Below are 12,434 nucleotides of genomic sequence, written 5' to 3'. Positions count from 1 at the left end.
ACTATCCATTTGAAAACACAGACAAGAGCTAATACCTGTTCCTTGCTAGTTCCGGCTTATATTTGCAGGCACAATTTAAGGGCCCTTTCCCATCTGGCCTTGTACAATTCCATTTTATTCCCAGATACCATGTAATGTTTTCGGCTGCCGGCACCCCATCGTCTTACATGGTTGCATAGTCGTTTCATTAATGGACGTCATCACTGCCTCCCCCGGATCGGTCATGTGCCTTCTTTTGCTTCTTTTCATTGTTTTCCTCGTATCTTTTGTCACGGTGTTGGCATTGCCCCCTGAGCTCTGCCTGGTGAGGTAGTGCCTGTATTAACTCTGGATTTCCTCCTGGGCAGCTTTTCCACGAGGAGCTGGCTTTGCAGTGGGTCGTCTGCAGTGGCAGCGTCCGTGAGGCGGCTCTGCAGCAAGCCTGGTTCTTCTTTGAGCTGATGGTGAGCAAGCGACCCCGTGCGTGCGTGGATCTTGGGGTTCTTCCTTGCCGCTGGTCTTCAGGTTCCCCGTTCCTCCAGGGTAGAGGGCTGGACGGCTGGGTGGTTATTTACCAGGTCACGAGGAAACGGGAACCGCTCTCAGTTACTTCTGGAATCAGACGGGGGAAAGAAAACGGTCCCAGAGTTTGCAGCGTTTGTGCTCGTTCATAATAAGTATTTGTGATTGGCCGTTCCCGTTCTCTTCAGGTGAAAAGTATGGTACACCATTTATATTTTACGGATAAACTTGACGCTCCAAGAAAAAGCCGCTTTCCAGAACGCTTCATGGACGACATCGCCGCTCTCGTCAGCACGATTGCCAGCGACGTGGTTTCGCGGTTTCAGAAGGTGAGGGTGGTATGACTCTGGGGGAATGGCCAAGCTTTTCAGTGAGTATCCCTTTAATTCTGTGTCCGGTCTCCTGTTCTCTAGGACGCAGAAATGGTGGAAAGACTCAACATGAGCCTGGCCTTCTTCCTCAACGATCTGTTGTCCGTCATGGACCGAGGCTTCGTCTTCAGCCTTGTCAAGGCCTGCTACAAGCAGGTGAGACGTGACAGGCGCCTCTCCGCAGTGCTGGCTGGGCGTCAGAACGCAGGGTGTGTCAGGAGCTGGTAGTGGGATGGCTCAGTCCTCCTGCTCCCGAGTGGCTCCTCGTCTGTCAGGACCAGGTCCCTGGTCGCCCTGGGCCCTTCTCCCACTAATCCCACGGTTCTCTTTGGCCCACCAGGTGTCTTCGAAGCTTTACTCGCTACCAAACCCAAGTCTCTTGGTGTCCTTGAGGCTAGACTTCCTGAGGGTCATTTGCAGCCACGAACATTATGTCACCCTGAACCTGCCCTGCAGCTTACTCACACCGCCAGCCTCACCATCCCCGTCTGTGTCTTCTGCGACATCTCAGGCAAGTGGAGGGGAGTGCTTCCTGCAGGGAGAAGGGAGCAGACCACCAGGACTCGCTCAGGGAGCCTTATTAACTGTCTGCTGTGCGCCAGGCGGTGTGCCGGGGCCGAGGGTACCAAGAGAGACCAGCCGCCCTGCCCATACTGAGCTCACAAGCTGTCGATGCGTGCACATGTAAGGTAGATGGGGCATACTGTGTATGGTCAAATGAAGCATTTATTGAGCGCTTAGCGTATCCCAGACACTGGGAGAATCCAGGCAGACCCTGCCCTCAAGGAGCTCATGGTCTAATGGGAGAGGCCACACCTGGGGAAAGTTTCAGCTACAAGCCAGATAGCAATAAAGGTCCCCCGGTCCTCCCAGTACAACAGCAAAGCAGCGCTCAGGCCTCTTCTTCTGCATCATTTCCACTGATGAGATCCTCAGTTTCTCAGGTTGAACCGTTGGAAGGGCCAAGGGGACGGGAGCTTTCTTTCCAGGGTCTCTGGTAGCTGTGGCCGCAGCCTCGGCAGGGGCAGTCCCCAGGCAGCATCTCTGTGGGGGCCACTTCCCAGAATGATGGCTGAGGCTCTCCGGTTCAGGGTCCTGCGCTGTCCCCATCAGGATCTGAGGGGACTGCCAAGGAACCAAGGGGGAAATAGTGGTCTGACTCGGCTGGCCCATTTTGCCACCTGCTCTCCCTCAGAGGGCCCTGCTGCTTTAGCTAGATTGGCCTGCCTGCCTGGGGTGAAGGCTGTCCCCTCGTCCCCAGGACCCGCTTTACCAGAGAATGACTGTAAGGCAAATGCTGAAAGCAAGACTGCCGATCTGGGGGTGGGGGTGGGGTAGTGCCACTCTCCAGGCTGTTGTGCCCGTCTGCCTGTTGGGAATACACGCTCACACAGACACATCCCCACACATGTTTGCACACATACATGTTTAGTTGCAGAGGACGCATCAGCCTCTTGGGTGATCGAGACTGGTCTTGTGTGGGAGCTCACACTTGATCTGAACTTTGCAGGAAGCTCAGGGCTCTAAGAGTAGGGAGGAGGACAAAGGCCATTCCAGGAAGAGCCTGGGGCCGAGGGAGGGGGTGTCGCAGAAGGACCGAAAGACCCCGGTGGCCTGGATGGAAAAGCACGTGAAGGAGTGAGTAGAATCTAAGAAGACAGGAAAGGAAAGTTAGAACAAGGTTGTGAAAAAGGTCAAATGTCAGATAGGGCTCCTTATATATTTAATCATGGAGGCCGTAGGGTTCCCTTGGACCTTAGTGAGTGGTGAGTGAAATGGTATCCTTTAGAAAGGTGACTTTGGCAGGAGCCTGCTGGGACAGGCCAGTTGAGAGGCAATGAGGAACAAAACTGGGCTGGTTCAGGAAGAGTCCTGAAAAAACAAAGAAAATGTCAGGGCCAGAGAAAGCAAAAAGGAGAAGGGAATGGAAAGAAAAAGTCCTGCTTGTCACCAAGAAGGAAATACTAGTCCAGGCACATTAACTTCTAAATGTTGGTGGACCTTGGGTTGCTTCTGAAAGAGTTTTAGCATTCCCGAAATCAGAATTTCAGATGTATGCACCCTGGAAATCTTGAGTTGGGTGTTTTGTTTAGAACTGTTTTACATAATGATGTTGCATTTACTGAGAGTCCACACTGGGACAAGGTCCATGGTGTGCCTCAGACCTCTCTGCTTGAGCCCTCCTCTCGCCCAGTTCAGCTTCTCTTGATCACCTCAGCAGTGACTATGGATTCGGTCACCATCTCTATGCAGGCACCTCCTGGATCTGGGTACTGACCCCTCCTTTCCTTTCTGAGCTCCCACTCACCCGTTTCCTGCATCAGCTCTTCCAGCTGGATGCTGTTCCCCAGGCATCCCACACTCAGCACGTCCACGATAGAACTCGGCGTCTTCCCCAGCCAAACCTGGCCCTCTTCTGAACTTTCTTATTTCTAGCGGGGTTACTACCTGGTGTTCATTTCTCTATTGTGCAGACTCAGTCACCCAACATCCAGAAAGTTGCCAGGGCCTCCTCCATCCACCTGCCAGAGTAATCTCTTTAAAGCACAGATTTGGCCGTGTCACGCCCCTACTCAAAAGGCTCTACTGGTGTACTCTGCCCTCAGAGTTAAAAAAACAAATCCTTCCCTGACAGGCTGATTGCACACGAGGGTCACGCCAGACTGGCCTCTTGTTTGCATTCTGTCTCCTATCTCTGCTATGGCACTGCCCCCGTGAAGCCCTCCCTGACCATTGTACCACCCTTGCCCCGGAGGTCAGTGCTCACTCTCCCCCCCCCCCAGTTATCCAGGATATGCTCGTCTGGTTACATGCTGAGGCTTCCCAGTCAAATGGAAGCTTCTTGAAGGAAGGGACTGGTGTTCTTAAACTTCGTCGTTGTGTCATCAGCACCTCAGAGTTCCTTGCACACAGTAGGCACTTTAAAAATGTATGTGGGTACATTTATGGACATGGTCAGTGTGAGAGTTTGTTTTGCTTAGCTGTGAATATTTGTGACAAGGACTTTTTTCCACAATTGGGAGGGAGTGGAAGAGAAAGGAAATATAATTGTGGATTTTCTTAAAAAGAAAAAACTGTGTTGGCTTGGCTTTGCATAGCATTCCCACATTGTAGACCACGGCCTCGATAGAGGCTCACTTTCGTGTATACTTCTTTGAATTGTTTAGTGAAATGACTTCTTTTTTAACTCATTTTGCTAGTGGGTATATGTCTACTTTGTAGCCAAGCGATGGTTTCTCTCACAGTATCTTCTAAGGCGGTGTTGAGGTTTGCAAAAGTAAACAGAAGAGATGATAGCTGCTTAGGGAATGGAGAAGGACTAATAATCTTAGTTTAATTAGCTCAGCTATTTAGATTTTATATATGTAGGTATGAGCTATTATAGTTTTTTTAATTCTTAAAAGAAGCAACCCATAGTTAATTAACACACATAACTGAGCAGTATTAAAAAGAAAAAAGCTTGGAGAATCATCATAAATTTCTATGTCCTCACTTAAATAAAAGTTAACATTATTATATTACTATTCTATGTAATGTTTTATTGACTAAAATTAAACTTTCACGTAAACTCCCTTGCAAATCTTCATTTCAAGGGTCACTAGAATGCAAACTAAATTTTAATTTTAATTAAGAATGTCTACTTGTTGAAGATAGTAAATTCATGATGACAGTTTTCTATAAATGATGTAAAAACCCAATCATTGGTTATTTGTGGGTTTCGCCATCAGGAGCAATGACATGTTTATTAGAAATGAAAAAATTTTGCAAATGAGATCAATTAAAACTTCTTGAATACATCTATTTGCCAAACAAATGTAATCGTGAGATTTCTTGATCTCTCCCTGCCACTCTTTGAAGGGACCAGGAAATGAGCAGGTTTTTTAGTTTGTGAAGTTCTCTTTAAACAGTTCATGATTTTTCAGGAAATGATCTCGATGTTTACAAGTGTTTCTTTTGCACTCTGAGGAAAATCAATAAGCGAATCTGGGAGGAAAAGTGTTTTGCTGTTTGTTTGCTTTTTGTGTGTGTATTTTTGAGCATATTTCTGTGTATCCTTTTATGTGTGCATTATTGCTCTTAAAAGAGTTGGGGGTTTTTTTGTTTTTGTTTTTGGTGAGGCAGTTGGGGTTAAGTGACTTGCCCAGGGTCACACAGCTAGTAAGTATGAAGTGTGAGGTCTGAGACTGGATTTGAACTCAGGTCCTCCTGATTCCAGAGCCAGTGCTCTCTCCACTGCACGACCTCGCTGCCCCTAAGAGTTTTTTTAAAAGTGAAAAATGTTCTCACCAGGAATAAAAAAAAAAACTTGAAGAATACTGTTATTCCCCTTGGAGAGCAAAGGAAGGGTTCTCCTCTCCCCTGCAGGTGAGGGCCCTGCTTCTGTGTCATTGCCGTTCTTATGCCGCCTCTTTGGGTTTTTCCGCAGAGCTCTGGATTTTCCACAAACGTCCAAGACCAGAAGACAGCAAACATGTTCGAGCTGTCCCTGCCCTTCCGCCAGCAGCATTACCTGGCGGGACTCGTGTTGACTGAGCTGGCCATCATCTTAGACCCTGATGCAGATGGGTGAGTAAGGCAGTCTTTGCCCGGCACGGGGCCAAGGAAGTGTCATTCCTGTCTCTTTGTAGTCTGGAGCTGAGTTTGAATTCTGGTTCTGCTGCTGTGTGCCAGGCACAGGGCTAAGCACTGAGAATATGAATAGAAGCAGAGAGGTCCCTCCCCTCGAGGAGCTCCCGCGCTGCTGGGGAAGATGGCCCAGAAGAGGAACCTAAAGGGAAGGAGAGTAGTGGAGGCTCCCCACATTGGGGTGTGGCCTGGCCGGCCTGGGCACTTTCCCCAAATGGAGGGAACCCTGGGAGGAGCCAGCCAGCCAGAGGAAAGGGCCAGAGAGACAACCAGGGTCCAGGATGATTAGGCCAGGGGCAGAGGAGCTCCGTGGGAAACGTCCGTAGAGCCAGGAGTGGAGCCTGGAGAGCGCTGAGCTTTCTCCCTAAGTTTTGTCTATGTCTTTGTCGACTGTGAAGTGTCTATTAATCCTGCACTGCTGGTGGGGGAGACAGACCCCTCCCTCCATGCGGCGCTCCAGTCGGAATTCTTTTCAGGCCAAAAAGAAGAAATGTTTCTTTCAAAAAAGCGGGTGTGTGCTGCTCCAGGGCTCTCGTCCAGTAGGGTGTCAGATGTTGGAGTGGATGGGGACAGCAGCTTGTGTTGCAGAAGCCCTTGGGGCAGATGCTGGGATTCAGGGTGAACCCAAACCCAGTCCACACTGGGGCCACCAGCGGTTCTTCTTTATTGCATGAGGGTCCCCTCGTCTGTCTGTCTGTAGAGATGCAGAACTCTGCCAACGTGCCCCTCCAATTCTGGAGCGGCAAACCAACCAAAGGTCAGAGTGAGACGTACTTCCAGCCCGGGAAAACGTAAGCGGTCGGGAGGAGAGATCCCAGACATGGGGGAGGAGGCTGGCCTGGAGCCCGTGCAGATGGAACCCCAGCGGGGGCCAGGTGGGAGAGACAGAGCCGCAGCAGCTTCCTGACCTCTCAACTAAGAGCTGGTAAGGAGACCCGGCAAATGCTGAGAAAGAGATCAGGGGACTCCTGTGCCCGCGCCGGGTGTCGGACCAGATGCTGTTTGGCAGCTCCATCGCCATTACCACTTGTGGGCCACGTTTCAAGGGCAGAGAGGGAGTAGCGCAGGGAACCTGAGGGGCATTATCACTTCTGGTCCCAAGGGAGAAGGGGCCCTGAGGAGCAGGATCAAATGTAATCCCAAGGTATCAGGGACCTTCCTAGGTAAGGACCAGAGTACAGACCAAGAAGGCAGTGACCGTACCACCTTGGAAGCACTGAAAACTTCAGACTCCCAGAAGTAGCTCTGAGAACAGCAGTGCCAAAAAGCCTGAAGCTTGAAAGAATGCCCCTCACCCCCCATGTTGGGAACAGAGCCCAACACTATCATAAAGTTCCACATCAAGAAATAGGGTCGGAAAATGATCAAATAACAAACAAACAAACAGACAAAAAAAAGAACCTGGCCATAAAAAGCCACTGTGGTGATAGGGAGCTCATAAGAAGAAGACAGTGGAGTCAAAACAGCTATAAGCAAAGCATCAAAGGAAAAAAAATAGGAAAATATGTGACACAAGCCCAACAAGAATTCCTAGAAGAGTTAAAAAATTATTTTCAAAATGAGAATGATAGGAGGAAAAATTAGGTAAAGAAATGAAAGCAAAGGAACAAAATTATGAAAATACATTGCTAAAAGAGTCACCAAAAAAAATACTTAAAGAAAAAAAAAAAACACCTTAAAAAAACAGAATTGGCCCGATGGAAAAAGAGATACAGAAGCTCACTGAAGAAAACCTTAAAAATTAGAATTGGACAAGTGGAAGCTAATGACTCCATGAGACATCAAGAAACAGTGAAACAGAGTAAAAAAAAAATGAAAAGATAGAAGAAAATTGAAGTGTCTCTTTGGGAAAAACACCTGACCTGTAAAATAGATCTAGGAGAGATAATTTAACAATTATTGAATTACTTGAAAGCCATGATCAAAGAAAGAGCCTAAACATCATATTTCCAAAAAAAACTAGTTGGAACAATAAACAATTTCATCAGAGTTGCAGGATATATAAGAAAGTCACAACAGTATTTCTGCATACTGCCAACCAAACCTAGCAGGAAGCAATAGAGAAATGTTATTTAAAATAACTGTAGACAATGTAAAATACTTTGGAGCTTACCTGCCAAGACAAACCTGAAGGATATATGAACGCAGTTACAAAACACTTTTCACACAAAGACAGATCTGAACAAGTGGAAAAATGTTAATTGTTCATGGTTAGGCCAAGACAATATGATAAAAATGACTATTCTACCTAAGTGAATTTACTCATTCAAAGTCATAACAGACTACCAAAGAATTACTTTATAGAGCTAGAAAAAATAGTGAAATTCATCTGGAAGAATGAAAGGTCAAGAATATTAACAGAATCAATGAAAAAAATGTGAAGGAAGGTGACTGATTTCAAACTATATTACAGTGTGGTAATCCTCAAAACAATCCGGTACTGGCTAAGAAATAGAGAGGTAGATCATTAGAATAGGTTAATACACAATACACGATAGTAAATGACCAAAATAATCTAGTGGTTGATGAATCCATAGATCCAGACTTTTGGGGTAAGAATTCAACACTTGACAAAAAATTGCTGGGAAAACTGGAAAGCAGTTTGGCAGAAACTAAGCACAGACTAACATCTCAAACCATATACCATATATATTTTAACCATAAGGTTAAAATGGTTAAGTGATTTTGACATAAAGGGTGATATCATAAGTAAATTACGGGAACGTGAAAAAATGTACCTATCTAATCTATGGATAAGGGGAGCATTTATGACCAGATAAGAGAGGAAGTTAGAAGAAGCAAAAGAGAGAATTTTGATTACATGAAATTAAGAAGTTTTTGCACAGACAAAAAGTAATGCAGCCAAAATTCGAAGGAAAACAGAAAGTTGGTTTTTTAAAATTTGCAACAGGTTTTTCTGCTAAAGGTCTCTTTTCTCAAATATATAGAACACTTGGCCAAATTTATAAAAATAAGAACCATTTCTTAGTTGATAAATGGTCAGAGGATATAAATTGGCATTTTTCAGAAGAAGAGATCAAAGCTGTGAATAGTCACATGAAAAAATGTTCTAAATCACCACTGATTAGAAAAATGTAAATTAAAACAACTCTGATATACTGCCTCACATCTGTGAGACTGGCTAACATGACAGAAAAGGAAAATGATAAATGTTGGAAGAGATATGGAAAAATAAGGACACTAATGCACTGTTGGTGGAGTTGTGAACTGATCCAACCATTCTGGAGAAAAATTTGGAACTATGCCCAAAAAGCTATCAAACTCTGCATACCCTTTGATCCAGAAATAGCACTACTAGGTATGTATCCCAAGGACATCCATAAAAAAGAGAGAAGAAACCATTTGTACAAAACTATTTATAGCAGCTATTTTTGTGGTGGCAAAAATTTTGAAATTGAGAGGATGCCCATCAACTGGGGAATGACTGAACGAGTTGTGGTATGTGATTATAATGGAATGCTATTGCGCTATAAGAAATGATAAGCAGGCAGACTTCAGAAAAACCTGGGAAGACATACATGAACTGATGCAAAGTGAAATGAGCAGAACTAAAGAGAAGATTGTATACGGTGGCAACAATACTATATGATGGTCAGCTGTGACTGACTTATCTTTTCTGAGCAGTACAGTGATCTAAGACAATTTCAAAGGACTTATGATGGAAAAGGAACTGATGGAGTCTGATTGCAGATTGAAGCGCACTCTATTTGCTTTATTATTCTTGTCTGTTTGCTGTTGCTGTTTTGGGGGGTTTTTGGTCAATTTTTCTTCTGTGACGTGGCTAATATGGAAACCTTTTGCTTGTGGATTCTATATCAGATGGCTTGTCTTCACAAGGAAGGGGGAGGGGGAGAGACAGGGAGAGAATATGGTACTCACAATTTAAAAATGAATGTTAAACATTTTGTTTACATGAAATTGGGAGAAAATAAAATAAAAATTAAGTGAAAAAAGGTAACTCATATACCATATATGGCACATTGCCATCTAAGAGTTTCAGTGTCAGTAAATTAATGCTTAATTTTTAAAAAACGATGAGCAGGATGGTTTCTGAGAAAACTTCAGAAGACTTATATGAGTGGATACAAAGTGAAGTGGACGGACCAGGAGAACATGGCACACAGTAACAGCAGTAGTATAAGGAAGGTCAATGTGGAAGACTTGGCTATTGTGATCAAGGCCATGGTCCAAGGCGATGCCAGACGACCCATGGCGAAGGTCTGTCCAACTCTGGACGCAACCTGAAGCGTGGCTTTTTTTTTAACTTTATTTTTCTTGGGGGTTTTTTTGTGTGTGTTTTCTTTTGCAGTGTATGGTAATGTATTTTGGCGTGACGGCACATGTATAATCAAAGTCAAAGTGCTTGCCATCTCAAGGAGAGGAAAGGGGTGGGCGGGAGGGAGAGATTTTGGAACTCAGTTGTTTTTTTTTTAAGTGATTAAATATGATTTTAAAAAACAAAGAGAGATTGCCCTAAGGCCCAGTGGTGGTGATGTGCAGCCTGGACGTGGACGTGGACTTGGGGTTGGACCTGCTGTCCCCTTTCCCACCCACACTGATCCTTTCAGCCTTGGGCCCCTGCAGGCCCAGACAAGAAGTGAAGTGCTTCTTGTTGGCACCGGAGTGGGGGTCTGGGCTGTGGCTTGGCGAGGGGCCTGGGAACCGCAGCTCCAGCAGGAGCCGCGGTGACGCAGGGGCCCGTGGAGCCCAGCCTGGGCTGGGCTATGGCTGTGCCAGCCTCTGGCTGTGCCAGCCTCTGTTGTCAGGGCTGGGCCTTGCTGCCCAGGTTAAGGCCGATGGAGCCATTCTAGGTTAACGTGACGAAGGCTGCGGGGTAGAGACGTCTGTGAAGCTCGCTTTCCCCTTCTTAGGATCACGGCCCGTGGGCAATCCTGGGTGTTCTCTCAGTCCTTGTCATGAGCACCCAGGGTAAATAACTCGGAGCTAAATGCCCTCATTACAGTTTTTCTTCTGGTTTTTTTGGTAAATGGGCCCATTTTCATTCTGTATTAGAAATGCTTTATAAGAGTGAGTATGAATATATATATATATATACGTACGTGTGTGTGTGTGTGTGTGTGTGTGTAATGTTAGCTAGAGGAAAAAACGGTTTGCTTCTGGGCTTCTTAATAGTGCTTCTGTTACAAAGTATTGTTTGTTTTCCAGATGTCTGTCTGCTAATCTCTGTGACCTCCCTTTCTTTTATAGTTTGTTTGGATTGCATAAGAAAGTCATCAACATGGTACACAACTTACTGTCCAGCCATGACTCAGACCCGCGGTACTCTGACCCCCAGGTAAAGGCCCGGGTGGCCATGCTCTATCTACCTTTGATCGGCATCATCATGGAAACTGTGCCCCAGCTGTATGATTTCACAGGTATCTGTCACATCGAAGACATTATGTCGTGTATGTTCCCACCGGGGAGAGCAAGCAGTTAATTTGTTCAGAAATTAAACCTTTCTGTTACTTAAAATTGTGCTTTGCAGTTTAAGATGGTCATAGAGGTGTGTACATGTTGGCCTTATTTTAAAAGAATCCCTTGTGAAAAGTACATTTGCCAAAGTGGAAAGTTAGCAGGTTATTTTTCATATGCTATGAAGAGTCTTCACTTTAGAAGTGAAAAGTTTTGGGGCGGAGCCAAAATGGCAGAGTAAAAGCAGTGACTTGCTTGAGCTCTCCCCCAATCCCCTCCAGAAGTGAAAAGTTTCTTTAAATAGGAATTGAATTTAAAATATCCCATCTAAAATCCCCTTTTGTACCCAGCACTTCAGAATGCATATATATGCATCACACGAAGAAAACCTGAAAAAAAAGTTCCAGGTCAGCAAACCTCTCTGTGTTTAACAGCGAGATCAACAAAATATCCAAGTAAAAGTGGTTGACTTTGCTTCTCATCCTGGCATTAAAGGGCACCCAGAGAGCAGCTCTCTGCGAGGCTCATTCCTACTTTGAAGACAGAACCATTTGTTTTGCAGCAACTCATAGAGAGTGCCTGCCTCGTTGTGTGCTTTTATCGGTGATTTCCCCTGCCTGTCCTCCCCAGCCCTGAGAGGTGGCTTGGCATTGTCCCAGGACCAGGGTCATAGTCAGGGGGCCTGGGTCAGTTCCCTGCCTGCGTGAGCCCGGGCACAGTGGCTTTGTCGGAGGGGTTCGCCCACCCAGAGCTCCCCACACCCAGGAGATCACTGGTCCAGACCAAAAACCAAGCAAACCCTCAGAGACTTGTGGAAGGAAAGGGAGATGGTATCCAGGGCTCTGCCAGCCGAAAACATGGGGTAAATGCCAGTGGTTGTTGTGGCTGTCGTGTTTTGGGATGACACCGTTGCATTTACATGAGAGCAGTGGGGGCCTTAGGGCCGAATTCCCACTGGGGTTTCGCCACCACCCTTCCCCTAAGAGGAGTGCTCTCCTTTCCCCTTCCTGCAGGTTTCCTTTTATCCTCAATAACTTGAGCTTTGCAGACGGGGCTCCTGTAGTAATTAACGCCACCATGTTCTGTAACACTCAGTTTTCTGAGAGCGTCCTTTAAAGTGGTAGCAGAAGCAAGGAGGAGGAGGAGGAGGGAAGGGCGTAAAGAACCCCCGTGTGATATTTGTTTCTTTTGGACTCTCTCCAGAGACTCATAATCAGCGGGGACGGCCGAGCTGTGTGGCAGTGGAGGATTATGAAAGTGAGGGCGGAAATATGATAAGCCAGACGGTGGCCATGGCGATCGCCGGCGCGCCGGTCCCGCAGCTTGTGAGGCCCAGCAGCTTTCTGCTCACTTCTTCGGTACAAAAGCAGAATCAAAGCTTCTCTTGTGGAAATACAGGGCAGCCCCTGCTCGGGTGGGCAGTCGGTCCAGCGACCCTGGGAAATGTTTTATGTCGGGCCCCAGAGTTAGAAGATTGAGACCTGGGATTTGATACTGTAC

General features: G+C 46.2%; 1 protein-coding gene across 5 annotated transcripts in view; it reads left to right on the top strand.

Annotated features, from left to right (window-relative positions):
- Positions 1-12,434, top strand: part of DOCK7 (dedicator of cytokinesis 7) — a 183,281-nt gene that overhangs the window by 129,115 nt on the left and 41,732 nt on the right. For all 5 annotated transcript variants that reach the window (XM_027852763.1, XM_027852759.1, XM_027852758.1 and 2 more), the window contains 7 exons: positions 348-443; positions 690-830; positions 915-1,028; positions 1,213-1,383; positions 5,299-5,438; positions 10,728-10,897; positions 12,138-12,292. In XM_027852763.1, coding sequence (XP_027708564.1) covers positions 348-443; positions 690-830; positions 915-1,028; positions 1,213-1,383; positions 5,299-5,438; positions 10,728-10,897; positions 12,138-12,292 — 987 coding nt within the window. The remainder of the gene's footprint in view (positions 1-347; positions 444-689; positions 831-914; positions 1,029-1,212; positions 1,384-5,298; positions 5,439-10,727; positions 10,898-12,137; positions 12,293-12,434) is intronic.

This window comes from Vombatus ursinus, unplaced genomic scaffold, assembly GCF_900497805.2.
Source record: "Vombatus ursinus unplaced genomic scaffold, bare-nosed wombat genome assembly UNPS02009824.1, whole genome shotgun sequence".
Taxonomy (NCBI): Eukaryota; Metazoa; Chordata; class Mammalia; order Diprotodontia; family Vombatidae; genus Vombatus; species Vombatus ursinus.
The sequence above is the reverse complement of the archived record's forward strand: the minus strand, read 5'-3'. Positions and strand labels throughout refer to the sequence as shown.